The sequence below is a fragment of the Hyalella azteca genome, unplaced genomic scaffold (genome assembly GCF_000764305.2).
Source record: "Hyalella azteca isolate HAZT.00-mixed unplaced genomic scaffold, Hazt_2.0.2 contig11680, whole genome shotgun sequence".
NCBI lineage: Eukaryota > Metazoa > Arthropoda > Malacostraca > Amphipoda > Hyalellidae > Hyalella > Hyalella azteca.
In genome coordinates, this window is record NW_025941668.1 from 12,154 (window position 1) to 39,918 (window position 27,765).

The 27,765-nt window shown below is 41.4% G+C and overlaps 1 protein-coding gene across 2 annotated transcripts; it reads left to right on the plus strand.

Annotated features, from left to right (window-relative positions):
* Window positions 1–218: 218 nt before the first annotated feature.
* On the plus strand, window positions 219–23,320 carry LOC108679467 (zinc transporter 1). 2 transcript variants are annotated; one of them, XR_001931382.1, is made up of 9 exons: window positions 219–642; window positions 11,930–12,063; window positions 13,842–13,942; window positions 15,028–15,333; window positions 15,725–15,900; window positions 17,089–17,198; window positions 17,617–17,821; window positions 19,844–19,964; window positions 22,929–22,988. XR_001931382.1 is itself a non-coding variant. In XM_018168084.2 (8 exons), exons 1-8 carry the CDS (start codon window positions 454–456, stop codon window positions 23,100–23,102), a joined length of 1,395 nt encoding a protein of 464 aa, XP_018023573.1. In that variant the 5' UTR covers window positions 219–453; the 3' UTR covers window positions 23,103–23,320. The 2 variants fall into 2 exon arrangements, 1 of the variants encoding a protein (XP_018023573.1); XM_018168084.2 differs by lacking the exon at window positions 19,844–19,964 and having other exon boundaries at window positions 22,929–23,320.
* The last annotated feature ends 4,445 nt before the right edge of the window (window positions 23,321–27,765 follow it).

Sequence of the window (27,765 nt, forward strand, 5' to 3'; positions counted from 1 at the left end):
AATTGTTTTCAAAACTTCTAAATGTGAATCAACAGTACTAGCTCCCAAGATTCACATTTTAATTTTCATTTGAGTTGACAAAAGCAGATTAATGTTTTTAGTTAATGTATAAATACAGACTATGATTTCTGATTGATATATTTTCATAGAGCATTTTACATTAAAAATGTATATACTAGTTGCACTAGTTTCACTTACCAACTGATTCAATATTTTTCAGCAATTCCATTGGTTTATTTACAGGGGTTTTAAATTTGGGTTCAGAAATTTATTTTTTTGTGACAGATTCATGGCGCTTCATTAAAATTTACAAAAAATTGTACTGTTTCACTTTTTGAGCTATAATTTGGTACAAGCAGTGATATTTGTTATCCAGATCATTCAAAGTGCAGTGTTTTTAATTTGAACTGAAGTGATATTAAGACTTGAGAGAGCAGTGAGACAAGAGGCAGCATGGGTGCGTGGTACAGTGGTCGCACCTGTCGCCTGGTGGGGGTGTTCGTGATGACGGCTCTGTTCTTCTTCGTCGAGCTCATCGTGGGCTACATCACCAACTCCATGGCCCTTGTTGCTGACAGCTTCCACATGCTCAGCGATGTCCTGGCCCTCATCATAGCCTTCCTCAGCGTCAGAGTCAGCAGAGTCAGTATCTCCTTCATTATTTCCTTTAATATTAATTATTTTATATGTTACTATATATTTCTATTATTACTGATGTTATTTCTTGTAAATTAACTAGGTATCCAGCATGAATGCCTTTCCATCACGCCCACGTGCTTAGCAGTGATGTCTTGGCCTCAATAAAGCTAGCCTGATTATTGTATTCATATCGTTAATTATTTTCATTTAATGGAAACTAGTTTCTAAGTTTCCTCCATATTTTGAAACTACCCACAGCCTCACCAACCTCTCACGGTTCCAAATTTTATTGTATCAGATTTACGTCTGTCATGTACTTACTTCCGCAAAAATTTCAGTATTCAATGCTTCCTATGGCTTGAAAACGAATGTTGTTACATTCGAAACGTCGTTAGTAGATTACAATTACTTCCTTTAGCCTGTATTTTGATCAACCAGCGTCATCTGAAAAATATTGTTTGACCCTGAAAATTTAAATCAATGCATTCTCTGGCCATTAACCACCCGCGTTTTAATAGTACATATTGTGCACGAATGCTTCAAATCATACTTTTTAGTCGTATATTAATGCTGACCAGCATATCTTTTAAAATATAAATTTATTTTTGTCTTACGTGAATGTTATTTTAAAGATTATTATCATTAAAGATTGCTACTATAGAAATTATTCGCGTTACGTCTTGTTTATCAGTGCCTCCTGTCCAACATAGAGCCGCTTATCTTTCTTCTTATCTACGAGTCAGGGACAGGTCTAGAAACTCCTGTCCTTGCAACCATTTCACATTTTATCGCAGAACTACACGAATCGTTTAAATATTAAATTTACACACAAATATTTTTTACCATGGGAAAAGTACAATAAAATAAGGCAAAATTGAAACAAAACTTATGCCGAAGTTGGATATTGCGACTAATTATGTAATGTAGGCCTACACGTGACTGTGTGCTTATGTGTTGTATGACTAAAATTATGTGTATATGTTTTCGACTTATTTTCAGTCGGGCTAAAAAATTGGCAGTTATTATGTTTGGTCACTTCTTACATTGTCTGCACCCCTTACAGTTTATACCTCATGCAGCAGATAATTCCTCTAGCAAGCAGATCGCACCTTGCCTGCAGCAGATCATTCCTCTAGCAAGCAGATCGCTCCTTGCCTGTAGCAGATCATTCCTCTAGCAAGCAGATCGCTCCTTGCCTGTAGCAGATCATTCCTCTAGCAAGCAGTGTTTTCTGTGCAACAAAGAGTGTCCAGGAGCGTTCTCTTCCCAAGCACTTACTAATTAAGAATGTCAAAACTTTCATAGCCACATGCTCACATTTCCCTATCCACATCTTCCCACGATTTGATCGTATTTCTACCATTCCTACATCTGATCGCGCCGGACTGCTATATTAAACATTTTACATCAGAAAATGCACAGTTTCGATCTTGCCATTCCTCTCAGCCATCATTGAGTTATAACGGCGCAGTCGTATACTGACTGCGTTATAACGTTAAAAAAATATAACTCAGCACTCACAGCAGTGAGTGACAGAGAGCGCGTTTTCTCGTCGACGAAAACTTGAGGTCACGGACGGACGGACGGACGGACGGACAGACAGACATACGGACATGGCGAGCACAATAGTGCATTTTTTTCATAAATGAGGAAATGCGCTAAGAAAGCGGTCGTGCTGAACGCTGTTCCCTCCTATTGAAAGCTACAATTGTTCCGATAATGAATTCATCCTAAGATCACATAACGGTGGTGCATTCAAGTACATCGCTTAAAGAAACCCTTACACGTTCTACAACATTTGGCATTGAATAGAAACCTTCCTTGTTATAAGCACATCGCTGCACATGCATTCACACAGCCCGATGTAAACAGTCCCGAGGTTCTCTCTGACCGGAAGGTGTTGTTGAAGTTTTCTTAGAAAACAGGCATTGTTGAGTTGTTTTAGCAGGCTTCCGTTAACGTCCTTGAGCTCGGTATTGTCCAGCGAGCTTTCCGCGTGCCGCTTTCCTGAGATACGTTGTTTTTATGGAGTGTGATTTGCTACGATGCTTGCAACAGCACTGCTGGTACAGGCAGTTTCACTGCACCTCTTCTACCTCGCCTCTATAACACCGGTGGATAGTTGCCTGGTCTGTCATGTATTTTATTATAATGTTAGTGTATTTTGGCAAAATTTGTTCATTTAAGCAGGTTTCATTGAAGACCAGAGAATTAGTTTTATTGACAATTTACTTATTAGTTCTTTTAATAGATTCGATTTATTGAAGAAAATAATAAGAAAATTTATTATAATGCTGCAGGTCTGCGTTTTTCTAGTGAACTCGTGGCTTGTGCGTTCACTTCTTCGCGCCGTAGTCAAAATAATTTATGTGTTGAATTGTCCGAGGAAATGAACGCTTGAGCTTCTTCAATATTGTGGAGTCGCTATCTGAGATTCCTTTACTCCCATGATTTATACCGAGCTGAAGCCAGAGTGAAAATGTCATCGTATGATTAGGACTTAACTTTAGAATTTGTTGTTGTTCTATAGTAATAATATTGTAGGTAATAGTATTTAAATTATCAATGTGCAAGTGTCTTCTTAAGTCGCTGTGTTTCTTGAGCGGAAGAAATTTACAGAGGAGTGCGTGTGGAATGCAACTCCTGGAAATAAAGCAGTTGTTGGTGTTGTCCAGTCAGCTGACCACGTAACCAGACATGACGCAGACACGTCCTGGAAATTGGCGCCGGTTTCTGCTTTTTCTGCTTCGGGAATGTCGCGTTTTATTCTTGGCTTGTCAGCGCATGGCCGCATGCTAATTGTGCTGGCATGAAGTATAGTATATACTATAGCATCACGCGCACAGATGTCTCGATAAGTTAAAGGGGGAGCTTCAGCATCATCATATCTGTGTCATTGTTCCTTGCATGATCATTGTTATCACTGTGATCTTTGCTCTCATCATATCACCGTCATCATTGCGCTCAGCGTCATATTTCCCTTCAACATCATCACTGCATATGACCGTCATCGTACCGTTGTTTAGAACTGAACACAGCATGTTGCTCGAATGAACGCAAAATACTAAGGTTAGGCTAATAACCGTACCACCAAAACTGTCAGAAGCACAAGAAGTATACGGCCAGTTTCATCATTGGCATTTATCCAATCATGAAGAACAACTTAATCGAAAAAAAGAAGCGTTTAGTTCACACCTTATTACACTCTAGGATTACAAAGTTACACTTCATTACCGGGGTGTATTAGTTTGAGAGTCTATTGTATAAAAATGTCCTCTTATTCGTGGATGTAGTGATTTAACTTGTACGTATAACCGAGTGTTTGACGCAGTCCAAGTATTTGACAGTCGAGTGAAAAAGCTGCCGTGTTAATGCATTTAATTGTTTGTTTTAATCTGGTCTTTGACTTGAAGACAGCCATGTGTGGTGTTAGTGTCTTGGTGGAAACCTATAGCTGTGTTTCCAAGAATAATTGAAAACTTACGAGGACATTCACGAGTTGACCAGGAATATATTTTCCTGGAAAACCTCATTGATGGCTGGCAAAGTTAGTTTTGAACGTTAGTTACTGAGCGTCTGAGTCGCTTTCTTCCAAAATGGGAGCGACGCGAGGCCGTTAAAGGGACTCGAGCTCCCGGTACACATGAACAGTTCAAGCATACGAGCTAAACTGGCGCCATGAAGTCGACTGCTACACGCAATGTTCCGAATGAAAACATTTTCAATGAAGATATGATGAATTTACTTTGCGTTTTCTTTGCTTTCTAATTAATAGTGAACATGCGATTTAAGCAAGCGGATGATATATAAGTACGCACTATTCTCGCCTCAACATGCATCTTTGATTTTTTAACACGCGTAGTCTCTGATCCCAATAAAAAACTTTCAGTGGGATTTAAAGACTTCGCCACCCATGCACGTGACTGTTCCTGCAGATTTTCATAGTATAAATTGATTAATGGACTGTGGTTAAATTGACTAATGCTCAACGGGTAAATATATTCATGTGCAAGGATAAATCATGCGTGACGACCTTCACTCATTGCCTTAGCCTCCGTCGATCAACGCTTGGCTTGGGTTTAAGAGAATTGCTTGAAAACTGTGGGCACTGAGTCACTTATCCAGCGGGCCACTCATCATGTGAGTTACTCATCCAGTGAGTCAAGTTCAGCTGTTGGTGCAGGTGACCAGCCGTCTTCTGCCTCTAACTGGAACCTGTGTAACAAATTGCTTATCTGCCTCCAATGTAAAGAACACCGCTACGTCACTACGAGTTCCTGCGCTTCCATGAACGCCGCAACGTCACTCAGCGTCGATTCAGGGTTCCCAGAACGTCGTAGCGTCATCGCGTCTTGCGTTCCTCATCTGGCGCACCTTCGTCGCCGCGACCATCAGACGCTGCCTTGCTTCCATCAAGTTATCAACTTATCAGATTACGTACTTGCCATGATGGAGATCTATTGCATTAAAGCATTCCTCTTGTGTCGTGCTCGAGTGTTTTTTCACTGACCTTTTTTAAAGTGCAGAACTTTTTTTGCACTTTAAATATTTTTTTTCCGTTGCCTTCGTAGCATGAACCTCGTCGAATCTTCTTTATATGTACATACTACCTTTTTCTTTTGTTTACCGTTCAGCTTTAGAACCACTGACAGCAGAATATTTTTACGTTATTTTATCTTCTTTATTCATGCTCCCTGTAGCGTTTATCTTTATCCTCCAATTTCATTGTTCTCAGTTGCATCCTGCAGTTAGGCATTTAATAATTCGCAGTCGATCGTGCAGTTGTTTGTTGGCAACTGCTAACGTCATACTCAGCCTTACGAGGCAGCGATTTCAATAGTCTCCCCGCGCTCGCTGTGCGCAGCCAAAGCCACATACACATACAATATCTCGCGTTTCAGAACAAGCGTGGCTGATCTGAAAGAATTCTTTCTCGAAAGCCAGCAGTCGCCCAAGCTTCATTCTTCCTAGGCAACCTCTTGGTTCTAACGAACGTTTTTTTATTTGTCAATTTGAATAAATGCGGTTAATACTGCTGATGAGAGAGAACAGCTTGATTTCAGTTTAGGTGTATGCCGACAGACTAGCCTGTGTTATTTGCTGTCATCTGTTGAGGTTAACGACTGTTCGTGACATTTTTATCGTACCCGAAAGCATAGTGAGCACCTGCCGCTATTGAGGCTCATAGTGAGCACCTGCTGCTATTGAGGCTCATAGTGAGCACCTGCCGCTATTGAGGCTCATATAGTGAGCACCTGCTGCTATTGAGGCTCATAGTGAGCACCTGCTGCTATTGACAACAGAACTTACGTAACGCATACGTTTTTTTTATAGTTTTTCATTTCTCGATGCGTCCTTAATGTGTCGGAATATACCGCGTTTACCCTACTCTGTAGCATGTAGGACAGGTAGTTCACCTGCTTCACCGTAATTGATAGATCATAGATGTAGGCCAAGTTTGAACTTTTGTCCTGGACTCCTAGCTTGGAGTTGTTTGTTTTTACTGTCATGCAGGTTATGAATTTTCCTACTTAGTATTATAAAAAAAATAAAAAAAAATCAGCTAATCAAATTATTGTATGGCAGCCCCAAGGGGCAATGGCCAAAGTGATAAAATTGTAAATACAATTATAGTCTTATAATGTTATTGCAATTGTGGCATTTGTACACTTTTTAACAATTAGATAGGAGGTAATTCATCTAATCCTAATAGAAATTTGGCAGCTCCAAAAATGGCAGGAAAAAATATAGGGTAAACTCGGTATATTCCGACATCGTGGGTAATTCCATCACCTCTCTAGTTTTTCCTTTATATTAAGCTTTGTTTTAGTTCCTTGCGTTCGTTGATGGTTGAAATGGTGACGTCATTCATTTGCACATCGAACTACTGCCAAAACACTAGGTCTTGGCCATCTAGCGGGAAAATATTGAGATCCAAAGAGAGACAATGCACACTACCCAGCGAGATCATCGAAAAATGTGTCAAATTTGACAGTTGACCAGGAATATAGGGATTTGGTAGGTTTGCATTCTAAAGGCTTTTAAATAAATATGGCAACATTTTGTGACGTTTCATCATTGCTGGCGCGTAGTACGGTGTTTTGTGAGTCACATAAAGCAAGCAGAACTCGAGTAACGCATACGGTTATTTTTTATAGTTTTTCATTTCTTGATGCGTCCTTAATGTGTCGGAATATACCGCGTTTACCCTATTCCGACACTTTAAGGACGTAGCAAAATATGAATGGCTATAAAAAATACACCATATGCGCAACTTGAGTTCTCTTTGCTTTACGTCACTCCAAAAACACCGCACTACGCGCTAGCAACAATGAAACGTCACAAAATGTTGCCATATTTATTTAAAAGCCTTTAGAATGCAAACCTACCAAATCCATATATTCCGACACCGTGTGTGACTAAATTTGGCATATTGTGAGACTAATTCTGGCCGTGCTTCAAACTCTACTAATTTGTAGTGCTGACACTCTTGTGTTCGAATTCCGAGTGCTGTGTGAGCTGTATTGGAATATGACAGCTTGCAATTAGAACACTATTAAATATTGAACACTACTTAATTAGGCTTTTAATTAAGAGCTATTAATCTTTTAATTAAGAAAATTTTGATTTTTGCACACAGCTTTGAACAAGCTGTGTGTGTCTAATTCCAAGCTGTGTCAGAATTAGTTTTTATGTGCCTTAAACCGTCTCTTAACTTAATCATCTAATAATTTTTTTACCACTTAAAATCAGCGAATAAAAGTATACTGAAAGGATTCCTAATATATTCACAGACATATTTAAAAGTCTAAAACCATAATATTCTTTCTACACAAACAGTTTATCACTATTTGGTAGAGCAAGGTCAACTATCAACTTTGACACATTTTTCGATGTTCTCACTGAGTGATGCGCACGGCCTCTCTTTGGATCTCAACATTTTCCTGCCAAACGGCCCAGACCTAGTGTTTTAGCAATAGTATGGCGCGCAAAAGTATGATGTCATTATTTCAACTATCAACGAATGCATGCAACTAAGAAAAAGCTTAATATAAAGGAAAAAAGTCGATAAGTGTTGAAATTACCCACGATGTCGGTATATACCGCGTTTACCCTAGTGACATAACATAGTGATGTTGGTGCTGAAGTGTAGGGCGTAGGCCTGATGAGGCCTGTTGCTGATTATTTTACTTTTTGTACCTTGTTCACCGAAGATCTAAAATCATGTCATTTGACCGGATTTTTTCATGACTGATGATAGTTTGAATTTTGAAATAGCTACTAGACTTCCACCAGGTTCGATATGGTGGCGGTGCTAGGCATTCTACATTTAAAGTCTGAAGTCTGAACATATATTTTTCCATAGCTTTATGTAGTCTGTTCTTGAATGCTTTCATACTTGGAGCACCAACGATGTCATCGGGGAGGCTGTTCCACATGTCGGTGATTCAAAGCAAGAAGAAATGTTGTCGAATTGAGAAATTGCAGCACAGTTTTTTTAGTTTATAGCCGTGGCTCCTGGTGTTGGTTCTTTTTTTCAAATTCTAGTAATCCTTCAGAGACTTTATATAAACTATGAGTATACTTGTAACTTGTATACTTCAATGAGGTCCCCAGTCCCCACACAGATGTCAATAACTGCTGGAAGCTTCATAATCTTTAATCTTTTTTCATAAGATTCTTAAAGCCTGGAATTATCCTTGTTGTGCATCTTTGAACATTCTCTATTAAATTTTTGTCCTTTTCAAATCTTGGTGACCAGTGGACCACACAATAGTTCCAAACTCTAGATTTGGGTGCATGATGGCAACAAACAACTGCTTCATCGCTTCTGCATCTAGGAATTTGTATGAGCGTCTGATTAGTCCAAGAAGTTTGTTGGATGTGTTGCCTTGCATTTAAAGTTTAAACATGCTTAGAAAATTTCAGCTCCTTGTTGACATAAACTCCCAGATCTTTTTACACACTAGACTTTTCAATCATTACTCTCTTGGTGCAATCATGTTTTTTCATACTGTAATCTTGCTGTTCATTGTTCTTCCTGAGGTGAAGTACTTTACACTTGTCAGCATTAAACTGCAGCTGCCACGTATCAGCCCTGTTAAGTGTTAACTAAACTGTCAAGATCATCTTGCAATCATCATCTTTGACACATCCTTCACTGTAATATAAACTTTTGTTTTATCAGCATACATGGAGCACATGCTGGACGCTGCTTATGGCAGATCGTTTATAAAAGCAATGAACAAATTAGGCCCAAGAATGCTTCCTTGTGGCACGCCATTGCGCACTGATGCCCAGTCTGATACCGTTCCGTTAATACTGACACGTTGTCGTCTACCTACTAGAAAATCTCTGATCCATTGGAGTACTTTTCCCTCAATTCCCAAAGATTTCACTTTACACAACAGCCGCTCATGCGAAACACTGTCAAATGCTTTGGCAAAATCAAGGTACAATGCATCCACTGGCTCCCTTTCGTCCAGCAGGCGAGGCCAATCGTTCAACGTAGATAATAAGTTAGTGGTGCATGTTACGTTTGCTAGTCGTATGACTAAGTCCAGGCTAGCTATAAGGATGAAGATGAGCAGAGACGAGACCATAGGTTTAGGGAACTGTATTTGGTGGAATCTGGTATACAACTGAATTATTAGAAGGCTTGCTGGCCTTACATGACCTACTATTGACAGCATAGTAGTTCTACTCTAATTTGTTCAATACGTAAACACGTAACAATCTACCGGCAATAAAACAATGTTGACGATCTGATAGAGATGGTGAACAGCCAAGTGATCAATAATCCTATCCCTCACAATACATTTCATTAGCTTACAAACAACACTTGTCAGACTGATATAGCTCTAGTTGTGGCTCAAATTATAGATATATTCAATGCCTGCTGTCTACAGTGTCTTTTTTAGCAAACAAATTTGTTCGATGAAAAAAAAAACAAAAATATTTATTATTATGGCAGTTCTTGAAAATCACATATGAAAAAATCTTTCTCATCCATAACTTTTGGAAAATTTTGACCCATGTTCTAAACTGGCTTGGCAGTTGACACTTGACACTTGTGTACAATATTGGTTTTTCCTTTCCATTCCTTTGCCTGAGTAAAAAATCATACCTTGCAAGTAAAAAGGTTATGCTCTTTCTTGGAAAATGAAACACTAACAATATACAATTTTTTCACTTGCTGAATAGGAGTTCTCAAAATGCAAAGTAACACAGCCAAGCAAATGAAAAACTGACTTACGAAATGTGGTCATGTATGTATGTGATTAAGTACTTCATAGTTCCTGTCCAAACACAAATGACCTAAATTTAGCAGTAAGTCATATCATTGTTAGGATAAGCAAAAAAAATTTTGCTTAAAGTTTGAAAAAGTCTGCTTCAACAAAGGCTCACTCTCTCTGAAACAAAATTAGTTGCTTGGCATTGCCCATTTTGTAGTCTCATTTTGATTTGCATTCATTTTTTCATATGTGGCAGCCAGCATATGTAAGTGAACATGAATTTGCAATATTTGGCAGAACTTTCTGAAAATTGCAGGTAAAAACAATCATTTCAAGCACGAATTTTGTAAATTGTGGCTTAGGATGTGCTGATATCCTTCATTAAAAAAAATTTAAGCAAATGCCATAGTAATGGGCAAAATTTTCCCCAAGTATGAGTGTTTTTTTTTCATTCATCAGCCGCTTCTATAATTATCTACAAATTGTTATAAACACTGCAAAAAATGAGTAAAAGTAGTTAAAATTTAGCCAAAATATTTCATTGTACTTGCAAGATATGTGATTGGAGTTTGGTAATTAATTTATTTTTAACATTTCCACAAGGCAGTTGTTATGTGCATAGCCCTGAAACTATGTAAATTATTCCATTCAAATCCCAAGGATAATTAAAACCTTCTTGAACCTGACTGTTCAATTCCCTGTGTTTGATATTGTTCTTATAAATTTATTCATTACTAAGGAGCATAAGTATGGTTGAATTTTTATGCCAAGGCAGATAGAAATTGTTTTCAAAACTTCTAAATGTGAATCAACAGTACTAGCTCCCAAGATTCACATTTTAATTTTCATTTGAGTTGACAAAAGCAGATTAATGTTTTTAGTTAATGTATAATATAGACCACCTGCTGACGTGAAGTTTACATATAATAATACCCTATCAATGCATTCTATTACCGTAGCTATAAGAACCTGTTCTCTGAGCTGAGACTCGCCCCATGCCTACGAGGGCGCCCGTGTAGGTCTTGTGAAGGGTCTAGGCTGTGGTGTTGCGGGCTGTAGGGTCTTGTGAAGGGTCTAGGCTGTGGTGTTGTGGGCTCTAGGGTCTTGTGAAGGGTCTAGGCTGTGGTGTTGCGGGCGCTGGTGCACGTGCTCGGCATGCTAGTGAGGGCTCATGGTCTAGTTTCTGTGTGGTCTTAGAATAATAGCCGAACAGGCGCTCCTTGTGTTGTCTTTACTCATAATATTTACTTTTGATATTTTCGCATATTACTTTTGATATTTTCGCATAGGTATTACTTTTGATATTTCCACCTTCGTAGTATGAGATTAGAGTTAGGTTTTAAGTACCGGTAGCTACCATATAATTTGACGCCAAATCGATGTTGTGATGTTCATAGTATAATATGTAATATGACTAGATACGCACTGAGGTTTCCAAAGTTGAATGTATGAGTTTGTTTTAAGATCATTTTGTGCGCCGGTTGGTGATCTGAAGGTTTGATTCAGAACACGTACAGTTCTGCTGCGCCGCTCTTTACTTCTCTTGCGCATTGCTCTTATTCTGCAATAAACAACACAACTGTTATGATTGATCTTACGTTTTTAATGAATACTTTTGCGTATTATGTTGTTTACTCTGATACACATTTCGCTCTTTTATATTATGTTCTTTACTCTGATATTCATTTCACTCGTTTAATTACTATAATGTATTAAATTCGCACTTAGCAGTTATATATTACTCTACTGTTTACTGCGGTGAGAGTTAATTTAGTTTAGCTCTGTTAGTTATTATATCGCATGCGGTGACCTCGTTTTGTTTTTTAAAACTGAATGAGTGTAGCCTGCAGTTACAGTGCAACCTGCAGTACATTCACGTTTTATTTTTTTTGCCACAGACGCAGTCCACGTGGAAGTACAGCCCATTCACGTGTTATTCTCGTGCCACAGACGCAGTCCACGTGGAAGTACAGCCCATTCACGTGTTATTCTCATGCCACAGACGCAGTCCACGTGGAAGTACAGCACATTCACGTGTTATTCTCGTGCCACAGACGCAGTCCACGTGGAAGTACAGCAAGAACAAGAACACGTTCGGGTGGGCGCGGGCTGAGGTGCTAGGGGCGCTCGTGAACAGCGTCTTCCTTCTCGCCCTCTGCTTCTCCATCTTCGTCGAGGCCATCGAACGGTGAGACTATCATGTAACGGCCAATACCAATCAGTACCTGATGGCGGGATAATGCTTTACGTGTTGTATAATTAACTGCTTGCCAAGAGTGCAGTGGCGGCGAGTTAGTGCTCTACGTGTAGAACAATCGACCGTTTGTCATCAGTTTAGTGGAGTCCGAAGTCGATGTCAGAAGTTCGAACGTTTGGCGATTTGTACACAACACGTGCAGCACATAACTCCCAGCGATGGTTTTGTCACCCAGATCTGTTTTTTTTAACCTCTCCTGGGTTTACGTCTCAGACAAACTAACGGCCGGACTCGCGGCCGGTCTCACTGCCAATTTCCAAATTCAATGATCAAGGAATATCTCTCAAACTAATGAACTTAACTCGATAGTACATGTAATTAGTACATGTATATTTAGTACAACCAAGTACATGTATTCATTAGTACATGTATTCATTAGGACCTAACGATAATGTTTAGCTCGTGAAAATTGTTTGAATTTTGCCATCGTTTGTTTGTGCCATAGTTATATGGCAATACGGGCCGAAATTCACAGTGATCAAGTAATTTCTTCCAAACTACTGAACAGATTCAAACGAAATTTTGAATTTGCAGTCCTAACTACCGAACGTTAATGTTTAGCTCGTGAAAATTTTTTCGATTGTGCCTTTGTTGCGATTTTTTTTTTCATTTCACCTTCATTCGTGATTTAAACAGCAATATGTGTTTAAATTCGCAGTAACCAAGAAATTTTTTCCAAACTGCTGAACAGATTTGAACGAAACTTAGTATTTAAATACCTAACCTCAGCAACGGTGATGTTTAGCTCGTTACAATTTTTTCGTTTTGCCTTCGTTTGAGAATTATACGGCTATACGTATACGGCTCTTGGTTAAACCGGCCGGTAGGAAAGCCAGTCGTTCCTCCTATATCTGTATCTGTAATTTTGGCCTGTTTCGCAATATACGCGTAACTCACGAATGAAGGTGAAATTAAAAAAATAAATACGAGCTAAGCATCACCGTTAGGTTTTGATGAATACATGTTCCGAGTTTCATAGAGCTGCGTTCATTAGTTTGGGAGAAATTACTTGATAACTGAATTTGGAGATTGGTCGTGAGACCGGCCACGAGTCCGGCCGTAAATTCGCCCGAGACGTCCTATATGCATGGTTTCTAGTGCTGAAACAGTTAAAACAGCTGAAAAACATATTGGTTCACTAAATGGGGTTCTATTTGTGAAATACACATTTGTGTTTAACCTTTCTCTTTTAAAATTGCAGTGTACTAAATTTTAAGATAGGCGTATGTCTGTGGGGGCGCTAGAAATTCACTAGGGAGCCAAAGGGGGCGCCAGCCTAGCTGAAAAAGTTTGGGAACCACTGGTTTAGTGGCAGCGAGCCCGTGCTCTACGTGTAGAACAATCGACCGTTTGTCATCAGTTTAGTGGCAGCCAGCCAGTGCTCTACGTGTAGAACAATCGACCGTTTGTCATCAGTTTAGTGGCAGCCAGCCAGTGCTCTACGTGTAGAACATTCGACCGTTTGTCATCAGTTTAGTGGCAGCCAGCCAGTGCTCTACGTGTAGAACAATCGACCGTTTGTCATCAGTTTATTGGCAGCCAGCCAGTGCTCTACGTGTAGAACATTCGACCAATTACCGTAATATGATTGGTAGCAAGCCATAGTGTTCTACGTGTAGAACAATAATGAGTTAGCAACAATCACAAGTGTTCGTATGTTAAGTTGACTACATCGCTTACTAGGTGTTCATGCCCCTGCTCCTGCACAGGATGTACGAGGGCAAGGAGGTGCTGCACAACCCTGAGCTCATCCTATACGTGGGCGTCGTGGGTCTCGTCGTGAATATCATCGGCCTGGCCCTGCTGCACAGTGAGTAACCCTACAACTAATCTGTTTTATTACTTATTATACCCCCTTAATCTTCCTGCTTTGTAGTAGTGGGTGAGTTCTTGACCTGGTTTTAAGTACTTATATCATCAGTCTGCTTATATCGCAAGTTCACAAGGAATTTAAAAGCAAAGAAAACGCCAAGAAAATTCACCATATCGATATTGACCATATTGATATTGATTGAATATCGATATTGAATATCGATATTCAATATCGATATGGTGAATTTTCTTGGCGTTTTCTTTGCTTTTAAATTCCTTGTGACCTGGTTTTGTATTGTATAGCTATTTAATTCGAATTTGAATATTAAATTTGATTTCGAATATTAAATTCGAAGCTGGAACTGTAAGCGACATACGTGGGGCATGTATCAGGAGGTGGAGGTGAGATAAGTAAGATATGAAACCGGAACTTGAGATACGTGCAACAAGAAGCGGGGGAAATGAATTGAGGTCCATGGCGACATGTGGTTGGGGACGGGAATGAGAACAGCTTGCGAGAACCTCGAGCCAAATGTCCTGACCAAAAAGTGACGGCAGCCCCGACGCAAGATTCATTATTCCCAGGAACCTAATAACCGCTCTGTCAATCCGAACTATGAAAATTTGCTTAAGCACACGTAGCGGTCTGAGTACACGTAGCGGTCTGAGTACACGTAGCGGTCTGAGTACACGTAGCGGTCTGAGTACACGTAGCGGTCTGAGTACACGTAGCGGTCTGAGTACACTTAGCGGTCTGAGTACAACTAGCGGTCTGAGTACACCTTGCGGTCTGAGTACACCTTGCGGTCTAAGTATATGTAGCGGTCTGGAGTACACGTAGCGGTCTGAGTACACCTAGCGGTCTGAGTACACCTTGCGGTCTAAGTATATGTAGCGGTCTTGACTCTTGAGTACACGTAGCGGCCGACTTATCACCTGTAATTTAGCTTGAAAAACAATCAGTTATTGGCTGACGGAGATACGAACACGTAAATTTTTTGATAGTACATCCTCAAGGCGTCAGGACCACGTCCGTAGGTTGTGATGGCACCAAACGTTCATTGATTTATTCTTCCGCCACAGAGCACGGTCACGGCCACAGCCACGGCGGCGGAGGTGGCCACGGGCACAGCCACGGCGGGGCATCTGCTCGCCGGTCGTCACGACAGGCGACGATCAACACGCTCGTCGCCACAGACGACAACGAGAACGATCAGCGTCTTGCGTCCGGCGGCTCCATCTCCATCATGGCGGCCGCGGGTGGCGGGGCGGGCGGCGGGACGGACGGCGGGGACGACGAGCGGCGGACCGACAAGAAACGCGGCAAGAAGTCCTCCGTGTCCATGAACATGAAGGGCGCCTTCCTGCATGTTCTTTCCGACGCCCTCGGTGGGGTCCTGGGGCATGTTGATACGGGGGAGGGGGGGGGGGAGTTTGTGTGTTAGATTAAAAGAATATCTTTTTGAAAGGATTGTGTGTTAAATTAGAAGGATTATCTCTTTTGAAAGGATTGTGTGTTAAATTAGAAGGACTATCTTTTTTTGAAGGATTTGTGTGTTAAATTAGGAGGCCTATCTGTGTGTGGTCAATGCAATAGGTCTACAATGATCGTAATATGTGGCGATCCTCAAAAGATCCTTATGACCATCATCATAATGATCAATATAAAGACCAATTTAACGATCTGTGTGACGAGAAAAATAACTATAAATAAAACGAGCTAAATAACGATCAAAACTACGATCGACACTACGATGTATACGACAAAGCGTGTTCACAGGGTCGGTGGTGGTGATCGTGAGCGCGTTGATCGTCTGGAAGACAGACTTCGTGTACAAGAGCTACGTGGACCCCGTGCTCTCCATGCTGCTCGTGCTGCTCATCTCGTACACTACGTGGCCGCTGCTCAAGGAGAGTGCGCTCATCCTGCTCCAGACCGTGCCCACGCACATACAGGTGCGTGACATGCATGTACAGGTGCGTGACATGCATGTACAGGTGCGTGACATGCATGTACAGGTGCGTGACATGCATGTACAGGTGCGTGATGCGTGACATGCAGGTGCGTGCCACGCATACACAGGTGCGTGACGTGCATGTACAGGTGCGTGATGCGTGACATGCAGGTGCGTGCCACGCATACACAGGTGCGTGACATGCATGTACAGGTGCGTTTAATACAGTGTCAAATAATACCTGCTCTTACACAAAGCTGATGCGTATTGTTTGAATAATACCCATGCAGAAACTTTCCCATCACGCATGCCTCTCTTCTGAAACTATCCAATATGGATGTCCAAAATCAGTCTAAACCTAAAGTGGGCGGTTTCTAGAACAAAAAAAGGAAGGGTTTTTAGAACAAGTTAAATGTTTCCAGAAAATAACAGTAAAGGTTAAAGTCTATAAGAAAATACAAGAAATTGATATTATCCGTTGGGTGGGAGGAATATGGCTTTATCATCGAATCGGGGATAATGGCATGTTTTTTAGATCTTCTTAATTATTAGTGAGGCTGAGTTCTAATGTACCGCAGTCATCACTGTTTACAAGTGTTGTACACAGCGATGTACAAGTGTTGTATCTCGGCCGCGTTGTTCTTAACCCTCTACCGCCTGACACGAGTAACCGAAGCAATATTGTCACAAGCCTACTTCACAAAAAGGATACGTTCCAGTGAGCGCAGAATGACTTACACTGAAGGTTGCCGTCACGTACGTACCCTTTAAAATGTTCCCTGTTGTGTGCAAACGTCCTCAGGTTGCTACACTTAATAATTTACTATAATTTAAGTTGTAAGATATGTTCCCGGAGAGTTACATATAGAGGGTTAAAGTTTTTAACCCTCCCGGTATAGTTTCATAGTTTAACCCTCCCGGCGGTAGAGGGTTAAAATTTTTAACCCTCCCGGCGATAGAGGGTTAAAGTTTTTAACATCCGCGGTGAAATCGGATCTAAATGAAGCTTAGTTTCATTACAAACCTTGGCAACAACCCTATTTATTCCCACAACAATCTCGTTTCCTTTGTAAAATGCCCAGAAATACATTAATTCAACCTAGTTCCTATTCATAAATTATTGTGTATTGTGGCCAAAAATCAATAAATTCTGTTTCACGAATACCAAGACGGACGAATATATGTGCAGGTGGAGGGCATCCAGCAGCAGCTGCTGATGGTGGACGGGGTGCTGGCCGTGCATGAGTTCCACGTCTGGCAGCTCGCTGGTGACAGAATTATTGCCTCTGCACACATCAGGTCTCGTTATTTGATGACACTTGCGGGCAATGCCTACCAATATAATCAACAACTTATAACCTCAATTACGTAGCGCAATCATCTCTAGTAATGCAGATGCCTCCGTCTGTAGTTATCACTTATCAGCACACATCAGGTCTCGTTATTTGATAACACTTGCTGGCAATGTCCTACAAGATAATCTACAAATTTTAACCGCGATTACCTCATTCTGCAGTGCGGCTGATTTGTTAACGCTCGTAGTGACGTATTATTTTCTTTGTGTGTGGCTGTGCCTTACAGGAAATTGAGGATTGTTTACAAAGATAAACCTGCAGCATAAGTATATAAGATTCGTTTACTCTTTACGATATCGCAGTGTTTGCTGTGAAGACTAACATGAACCTCGTGACGTGACTGACAACCCATCACGTTACAGGTGCCGTAACCTGCAGGACTACATGGTGCTGGCGGAGAAGGTGAAGAAGATGTTCCACGAAGAAGGCATCCACTCGACGACCATCCAGCCCGAGTTCGTGGAGCTGGAATCCGTGCATGCGGACCAGAACTGCATCCTGGACTGCCCCACTAACGACAAGGAGGAGTGCGCTGCCAGCACCTGCTGTGGGCCTACCTCCAGACAGGTAATGCAGTCCTTGCGTCAGTCTCCCTCAGGAATAACATCGTCGAAATCCTCAGGGTCTCTCCATGGCATGGGGCGCAGTGACTCGGGTGCTGCAAACCAAACCTTTACACCCAGCAAAAATAAGTTGTTTCCCTCGGTCTTTGATAGAGAAAATCTGGCGTTATGCCATGTGGGGGTGAAACGGCCTTCTGTGCCTGCGGTGCTACGGCGGGGCTCCCGCGCGTCCCTTGACTTGAGGAAGCCTTCTGGGTCTCTGACGTCCTTGCGTGATATTCCTTGTCACCCCATAAATATTTCCTTGAGTCACACGGAGGATCTAGATGCCTCGGCTGGGGGTGAGGTAAACCACGACTCTGTGGCCGTAGCGACCAAGCCCGGCGCTGGTTTAGGTGAAAGACTTGCCAGTCAGGGCTCCCAGCAAGATGTGTTGGCGCGTGTGCTCAGGCGTGGTGACACGTATACGTGGCATGCAGACGCTGCCTTTCCAGCCCATATCTGACTCTTGCCTGGTCGAGAAGGATCTGTGTCGTTTTCCAGAATATCATTCGCTGTTAATACCTGCGATAACTCAAGACTGCTCATGAGATCAGTTCGCTCCCAAACTTGATTGTTTTTTAACTTTTGGGCGTACGGGGTAACTACAGTGCTCAGTTCTTGAAATGCATTCAATAATGGACTTTTTTATGTTCAGTTTTGAAACCCTAGTGTTTTTTGTTGAACGTGTAAAAAATCGTTTAAGACAATTTTGTCACTCAACACGAAAATTTACAATATTAAATGCAGAATGAGAATGTTCTAGTGTCACAGCACAGCGTCTGCCAAAATAAAATATTCTTCTAATTTATTCGTCGTCGTTGTTGTTTATACATGACGCAGGCTGGCGTTCACCTCCTCCTCGTGTGATTTAGTTTGTCATATTACCTTTAGTGGACTGCTTCACAAACGTTAAATCGACAATTTGATTTTATAAATAAAGGTAATGGTTTCCAAACATCCGCGTACGTTGTTGTTGTTTTAATTGCCCATCCTGGTAGTGGCGACTAGATAAGGGAGGGGGTGATAGGTCAGTTTTTCCAGGCAGTTTAATGCCACTGGTAGTTCCACGACCATCATTGGCTCCGCGTACGTCGACAACCTCGTCAAAAATAACATAAGGTTAAAGAAGTGGGAATGGGTTAGAACAATTTGTAGTTTCGGAGCTGAAAAATGTTTACTCTTCTTACTCTTGCGATGTTGTTATGCCGAATGTGCATGTTAAATGTGTGCATCGGTTGTGTTCGATTATTGGCCTCCCCACCTAACAATTGCCATGGCTATTGTTGCTTGGTAGTCTCGTTTCTTGCCCTTTTATTGGTTGTTGTTCAGTTGCAGCTCGTCACTTATTTATTTATTGGATGTTAAGTTCCAGCACGTCACTTTTTAGCATCCCTAGGTTACCTGCATCTCTGCCCTTGTGCTGTCTTTCGCTTGTTAATGGACGATCACTTTCATTGATGCGGGATATTTATTTCGCAATATAAATATAATTAATGGCATTTATATTAAATTTCATCAACTAATTCGTTAATGATGCATTTAAGTACAAATCTAAATAAAAAAAACTGTCCCTCCTTAAGGCTCTCACATTCCACTTAGGGAGCTTTTTATTTGAGGTTCATCCTTCCGTTCCTCTAGACTCCCTTGCCCTGTGTTGAATGTATATTGTTAACTCTGGGACATGCTTGCTAGTTCCCCATCTTTTAATTAATTACTGCACCCTCTGACTCACTGCATGTATTCCCTTAATTCCCTGCAATATTTTATTACATAGTTTCTGCTCCCTTTTGTATTGCTAACGAACTTGTAAATTTCGATACAGTAGCCATATCGTCCAGATAATTTTTACCGCTATTTATTAGCATGATAAACTATTTATCTTGTTATTTAACCCATTTAATTCATCTTATCATTAACCCATTCTCAATAGAAGGGAATAGTTGTAGCAGGTGCAGCTGTAGCATGACGCATGTGTATGTTGCAGCTGCAGCATCAGAGTCCTGAGCAGCAGCAGCTGTTGCGGCAGCGCACAGCAGACGTGTAGACCTGCCACCCCTCACCTCCCCTCAGTTGCTCTCCTGTGCACCAGCTTTATTTCCCCTCAGGTATCTCCCCTCTCACCACCAGCCTCCCTCGCTACACTCACGCCTCCTAATAATTACTCTCTTCTGCTTATACTCTCATGCGTCCCTCTCTTTTGCTTATCCTCTCATGCGCCCCTCTCTTTTGTTTGTCACTCTCATGCGCCCCTCTCTCTTGATCGTCACTCTCATGCATCCCTCTCTTTTGTAACTGCTCCACTAACCACTGCTTAACTAACCACTGCTCCACTAACCACTGCTCCACTAACCACTGCTCCACTAACCACTGCTTAACTAACCACTGCATCAGGTGCGAGTGCGGCAACGTACGACGGGTTAACACTTTGAGGGCTTCACAATATATACATCAAACTTGATGATGACGTAGAATATTTGTAGCTCTCTGTTGTTCTGATTATTTGTCTACGTATGCTGATGTTATATTTTACAATGCAATGTTGGGTGATCACAACTTCAGTTATTTAAGGTCTAATCTCTCATGTTGGCGTCAAATTAAAGTTTATGTTACCCTAACATTGCGCGGGTAACGTGTAGTGTTCGTCCTTTGATTCACATTGAGTTTGACTCAAATTGGGCGTATGTTGAACACAGTAGGATACAAGCGAGTGTCGGGTATTGCCTCTGTGTACTAACAACATTAGTGTAAGGAGTAAGCCTATAGGTATATAATTAACTTTGTGTTTTGTCGGATTATTGTTGGATTCTATTGATAAGTTATCCTGGTTCTTAATTTTAACCTTTATCCTGTTAACCTTCAGACGTTATCTATGTTTAATTTGTTTGTCACCTCACTAGCACGTCTCGTCAACATCCTGCATGTCGTGCCATATATATTGGTTATGTGGACAGACAAACGTTTTCGGTGTCAATTTTCCATGGAATGTTTGTTACTAAAAAAACTAATATGCTTGCCTTCTTATTTTGCCTGTCCTGGCATTTGGAACCCAAGCTCTCTCTCCGTCCACCGACCCTCCGTTAGTCGAGCTGCTAAATTCTTTTCCTCGACAATAGTTTGGCTGGACATGCACTCTCACTCAGATGGGCAGAACGTTGTTGGAATTATTATTGAATGGTTTCATCCGTATGTCGTATTGACGTAATCTAAGCGTCACTTTTGAACGTGTTATTTAGATGGCCTGATGATGGTCACACATGTGAGATACTTGTTCAATGCTAGCGCTGCGTAGGTTGAATTACTTGCATAGTTTTAGTCATCTTTATCACTACCGTAAATTTCATATCGCGCGTGCCATGAAGAGTTTTAATGACGATGGAGCTGGTCTCCGAAATGTACTTGATGGAAATATAGTGGATTTAATTTCTTTTTATTTCTTGTTAAATTCTTAAAGGATTTTAAATTCTTTTAAAGACTTTTGAATTCTACGTCGCACCCACGTCTTCCTTCTGTGATGTTCGATAAGCATTTTATGCAGTGATGATAGCAACGGTTGTGCATGCCAGTGACGCCGCCAGTAAAGAACAAACAAATGCAGCTGTTGCGGTAGCCAACATTCTTAACTGTCAGTATAAGTAAGGTTAGTGTCTGAACTTAGCAGTGAAGTCCGTGTGAAGCTTCTGATCCTGGTGGTTTCTTGTTTAGCCTTTGCTGGAAGGTGGCCTCGGTGGCTTCGCATGGTGGTCATTGCTGATGGTGAAGCTGATCGATCGTTTAACTTCCACCTGATTGCTCGCTTCACCTTCCGTGTTTCATTGATTGTTCGCTTCACTACTCATGTTTTTATTGATTGATTGCTTTGACACTTCACTTCATGGGCTACTTCGCCAACTCACAATTCATTTTTCAATCCCTCAAGTCACTCCACGAGTCACTTATACACCTCTCATGTTCCTGAAATACCGCTTTACGCACGAGATGCTTGTCCAGCACAGCGCTGGTGTATCAGGAACCATTGCCCGCCAAATCTAAAGCTTCGTAGCTTCTATCCGACTTGAATTTCCACCCGCGCAGTCTGTCAAGAACAGGATCCAAGTAGTTCCGGTCCTCATGATTGCTTCCAAGTAAACCTTGCTGCACATCTCCCCACCTACTATACAGTGGCATAGCTACGGCCAAGCCGCTGCACCTATCCCGCAACCTACTCTATATAGTGAGCAGCACTCCATGATTGCGGACTCTAGGAGACCATCTAGACTCTCATCTAGACCATCTAGAATCTAGGAGACCATCTCACCTAATACCGCTTATCTCAAGCTAGTCCTTTCTCACGGCCCTACCAGTTTCCTTATCCTCTGTATTCTTCCCGCCTCCTTGCTTTCTTTCGCACGGCTTCCCTCTCTTTTAAACGTTTCCCAGCACTTGTCAGGTATTGCGTCTCTATAGAGCTAATGGACGCCGCGGTGCAAACACCATCAGGGCGTATTCTCTCCACTGTAATTATGGAAGTGGCGAGGAGGAAATATGTTACAACTACGTTACCTTTTCTTACTATTATTCATGCCGTGCGTGTCGTTACGACACGCACGGCATGAATATAGAGGTATAGAGGTATTTTCTTGATCGTTGCGTAGAGTTCTTGCATTATCGTGGATGAACAGAAGCGTAAGTAGTTGTTTTGTCGATCTCTTCACTACGCGCAAGTTTAGTGACGGTCTCGACACCAGCTTCATTACAAACGTTAATATGAACGCTTGTTGCTATGCTTGTCTTCATTTTTGTTACTGGTTAATTTTTTATATGTATTGTGCGAGAACTTATTTTGGGTAACTTTTTTTTGCTGTGCCCTCCTACATTTTTGTGCTCAGTTTGAACATATCTTTAACTTTATTAATTTGTTTGCTTCTTAGGTACGTGTATTTGTTGATATTTTTCGTGTGTGTGCTCGGTTTGTTTGTATTTAAATTAAGCTTTATTATTTGGGAGCTTTGTGTGTTTGTTGCTTAATCAAATATATGTTTATCTGTGCTTCGTATGAAATTATTTGAGGTAATACGTAGATTGTGTTGCAGGTTGACGGCTCGAGCCTGAGCCCCACGAACGTACGGCAGCGCAGTGTCGACCAGGCGGCGTCAGGAGGAGGACGTGTCGCTGCTGAGGCCACTGCTGCAGAAGGCGGTTACCTGCTGCTCCCCACCTCCCCTCGGTCTGCCGTGCCCTGCACCATCAGGGAGGCGGCTGTATGACATTAATTCTTAACTTTAGGACCACTGCCTCGCTACACAACTACTGCCGTAGGGGCGAAGTTCAGCCAATGTTTTTGAAGCGACATGCCCCTTGTGTGTGTCTCGCTTCACATTCGTTGCTTACTTTATTTGTACAATTGGAAAGCAGTGCAGCTTCATTTAGTAAACGATTATTATTTTTTGTCAATATGATTAGTAGCGGTTATTTTTTTCTCATTTTTGACTAATTTCATGAAGAGGATATATTTTTTTTTCAAATGTACAACGCGGAAACAAGTTATATTTTTTGTATTTTTTCCGTAGCATTCCTGTACACACTGGGCAGCAGAGTTTACTGAACTTTTTCTGCCAATTTTGTAGAGGATGTTACTTTTCCCAGCATTACCTTGTGTCATATATTCGTTCAATGACATGTTTTATTTTGCATATTAAAAAATTAGGCAAGGTTATCTCGTTAACTGAAACTTCAGGGCATTGTCTCGGCAAATATTTAGTTCTTTAATCAATTTATAAACGTTGCGTTTTCGTATGAAGATGATGTGCGTTTTGATGATAATTGACCACTATAGACTGGACTAAACTATCATATATCCACGTAAATTTCCTGTTTTCTTTTTTCGAATTAAATCTTATAGCTGTTGTAGCAGTCCATCGTAGTCAGCTCATGAAACATGTAAATAATGTCAAATTTTTTGTACTGAGATAAAGTGTTTCATTTGTATGACATTTATAGTGTCATTTCTGCTATTTACATTTCGCCATTTCTACTGCTAACTTTTGTAGCTTTTTACTGGCACATGTAAATTGTACAATAACTGGCAGGTGTTACAGCGCTTACATTGTAGGATGATGCATGTTACACATGTACAATAAAATTGTGCGTGTGAGCTTTCTTATTTATCTTGAAGTTTATAAAAGGGAAACTAAACTCGTTTTTTCGTTTATCTGCCAAAATTTTTAAATGTTGATGTAGGTAGTGTAAAATAATTAGTGTGGTTTTCATTAGCCGAAACTTCCCTGAATAAAGACGTAGAAATGTAGATCGCTTGTTTAGGGTAAATTTTCTCTTTGGTTTTAATAGTAAATATTGCGTATTGAAGACATCGGGTGGAGGCATTGCCGTATTATGTAACGTACATTTCTTGTTTAAAACGATCGAACTATTTATTCTATACTTTCAATTATTTTTCAACGTTTCTGTAATGTATATATATTTTTGGTGATACGTAACACTGTACTTCATAAACGTGTACAGATTATGTTAGTGCGTGGAAGAAGATTAGCTTAATTAGTTTGATTGACGAGAAACTGTGCGCTTTGATTTGATGCCGCAGAGCAGTCCTGCGGGCCTCTAAGGGACTTGCTTATTTCAGTTATTGTTAAAACTTTAACCTTCGACGTTTGTGTTCATGCTTTAGTCTGCCGTATTACTGTTTAAATTTAGAGCATTTCTATACGATATATTTTAGTCAGTTGATGTAACGTCTGACGAGTGGTGGCGTAGCAGTTAAACCCCGTAAGATTTTTTTTTTTTTTGCCTGTTATTAGGTTGAGGTTTTCTCGGCTGTTATTAGGCTGAGGTTTCCCAGAGAACGTCGAGCTTGAGACGATCAATGTTTGTAGTTATTTTGCTATCTAATGTATTAGTTAGGAATTCCCGGACGCGACGGTGTGGGTGCGGTAGACTACCGTGGTTCATCCTCGCTTAGTGGATGTATCCGGTCATTTTTCCGGATACGTTGTATCCGGTTATTTTTCTGGATGCATTGTATCCGGTCATTTTTCCGGATACATTTTTGTTACATGCATAAAATGGCCCCTATGGTGACTACACGTAAAGACGTAATTTTAACTAAGCACTCTGACTCTTTTTCTTAGATAACATTTAGAAGAGGCCTCACAGGAAATGTGCAAACGTGCTAGCTCCCCCCGCCGCCCTGACATGTTTGTATCCACTAGATGCTTGGCACCGTTAATCGCTATAATTAACCGTGTGAAAGCGGATTATCTGTTTGAAATACTACTAAAAAATAAACGTTTTCGGCTTCTTCCTGTGATGTTTTTCATGTCATTCGTTCTTCTTAGAATTCCCCTCAGGGGGGACTTCTGACGCGTGCCTGTGCTCGTCAGAAGTTCTATGGGATTTCGCGTTCCTAGGGGGATTGTTCCTGAGCGCCCCACCGCTGAGCTCGCGGTGCCTGAGTGTAGGTCTCAGTTGTGGGGTAAAGTTATTATGTAGGTAGGATAACTTACATTAAGTTATTACGCAGTTAGGATTCCTTACATTTCCCTTCTCTGTCTCTCTCGTGCGGGCGGCCGACGTCCCGTGTAAGCGACCTCTTGTTCGAGTGTCTTCGTTTCTGATGCTTTTCACCTTTCCCTCCTTGTCACTTCGTCTCTTTGAGATGCTAACGCTGCTTCTTTCGAGCCAGCTTCAGCGGGCTGGACATCTGAGACCTTCAGCCCCTTGTGGGTGATGAATAATTGAGACCTTCCACCTCTATGGTGATGTTCATCTTGACTTTCGGTGCGAGATAGCTAAACAGCTGAAGCGCTAGTAAACATTTGGCCACTAAACTAACTCTTCTTAGAATTTTACAATTTTATTTATTTTTTCAAAGTTGAATTAGCATATCATTTGATTGCATTCCTTGCAATGAATGTTGCAGTTTTGCTGTCTTTGAGGCATCTTGTTCAAGCAATACCTTTAAACATCGTGTCCATTCGATTTGAGGTCATATTGGGCTCCCTATCTTCACGGTTCATTATATTTTACCTCCTGTCTATTTTGTTCCTTTGATACGAACGAATCCTTTGTTATTTCCGCCGCTTTGTTTCTTCTAAGCAATTGTTATGTTTAACGAGCGCATCCTGCCTGTAAACTGTAGACCCTGGGACTAACTCCTGACGTGTCATGAACCTATCACTTGACTAGCTTTTATGTCCTGACATAAGCTCATGCGTCTCATTATCTTATCATGTGTCTCTCAATTGAAACCTTCACAAATGGCGTTGGTACTGAGTTGAGCTAGTAATGCTTTGCAAAGTTTTGAAGGATTATTTTACCGTATGATTACCTTTAATGCTACGGAACTCGCAAAGTAATGTAGTTTAAGCTTCAAACTACCATGAAACATGCATATTTATGGTAGTATGTTTTTCACTAATATTATCACGACGATCAAGCTATTACCTACACTTGAGACTCAAATAAGTGTTCTATCGTTATCATAGGCATAACTTGCATTACACATCTTAAAGACAAGGTTGCGTGTGACGGGCGTCATTATTTTCGTATTTCACGTCTATTATTTCCTTCGCCTTATTACCTTTGTACTGATTCGTGTCGTTGGATGTAGCTAAGAACCTCGCTATATCGTCTCGTTTGTTGACAATGCTTCGAACTACAAGAGAAATTTAGTATGTAGAATATCCTGTCTAGTTTCTCTATATTCTTGAACTTTAAACGACTAGTGTTCTCTTCGGTATGAAGGATACTTTACGTATGAAAGTCAATTTGACAAAGTTCTCGTCACCATGGCTGCAATGCGTGTTGGTCATCAATGAGAGCGTGTGTACAGTACAGGTATATTGCTCCTTAAGTTGCTCTTGCTTCTTCAGGAGAATTCTAAGGCTGTTATCGTAACTCAATTAAGATCATGTGTTCAGATATCCTTTTGTGTGCCTCAAGTCGCTGCATAGTTGGATATCAAGTGCAGGCTAGAAGTATAGTTTTCTTCTTTGTAAATAGCAAACCATAGCAAATAGTTCTTTACAGTATACTTGCATAGCATTGAATCTTTCTCTTCCTGCCCCTAATTTGCATTAAGTATTTGATAGTGTTCCGCATGAGCGACTGTTACGTAAAGTGAATTCTTTGGGAATAGAGGGAAATGTACTCCAATGGATCAGGAATTTCCTAATAGGCAGAAGACAGCGTGTGAGCATTAACGGAACCGTATCAGACTGGGCATCAGTGCGCAGTGGCGTGCCACAAGGAAGCGTTCTTGGACCTGTTTTGTTTGTCGCTTTTATAAACGATCTACCAGAAGTTGTGTCAAGCGTGTGCTCCATGTATGCCGATGACACAAAAGTTTGTAAAACAGTTAAGGATGCGTCAAATAAAATGCAACTGCAAAATGATCTTGATAGTTTAGTTAACTGGGCTGATGCGTGGCAGCTGCGTTTCAATGCTGACAAGTGTAAAGTACTTAACTTCGGCAAGAACAATGAACAGCAAGCTTACAGCATGAGAAGACATGGTTGCAACGAGAGGGTTATGATTGAGAAGATCGCGCGGTGCTCTGGCACGCCGTGCTGCTCGACGTCGCATGGACCGCGCGGTGCTCTGGCACGCCGTGCTGCTCGACGTCGCATGGACCGCGCGGTGCTCTAGCACGCCGTGCTGCTCGACGTCGCATGGACCGCGCGGTGCTCTTGCACGCCGTGCTGCCCGACGTCGCATGGATCGCGCGTTGCTCTGGCACGCCGTGCTGCTCGACGTCGCATGGACCGCGCGGTGCTCTTGCACGCCGTGCTGCCCAATGTCGCATGGACCGCGCGGTGCTCTTGCACGCCGTGCTGCCCAACGTCGCACGGACCGCGCGGTGCTCTTGCACGCCGTGCTGCCCGACGTCGCATGGACCGCGCGTTGCTCTGGCGC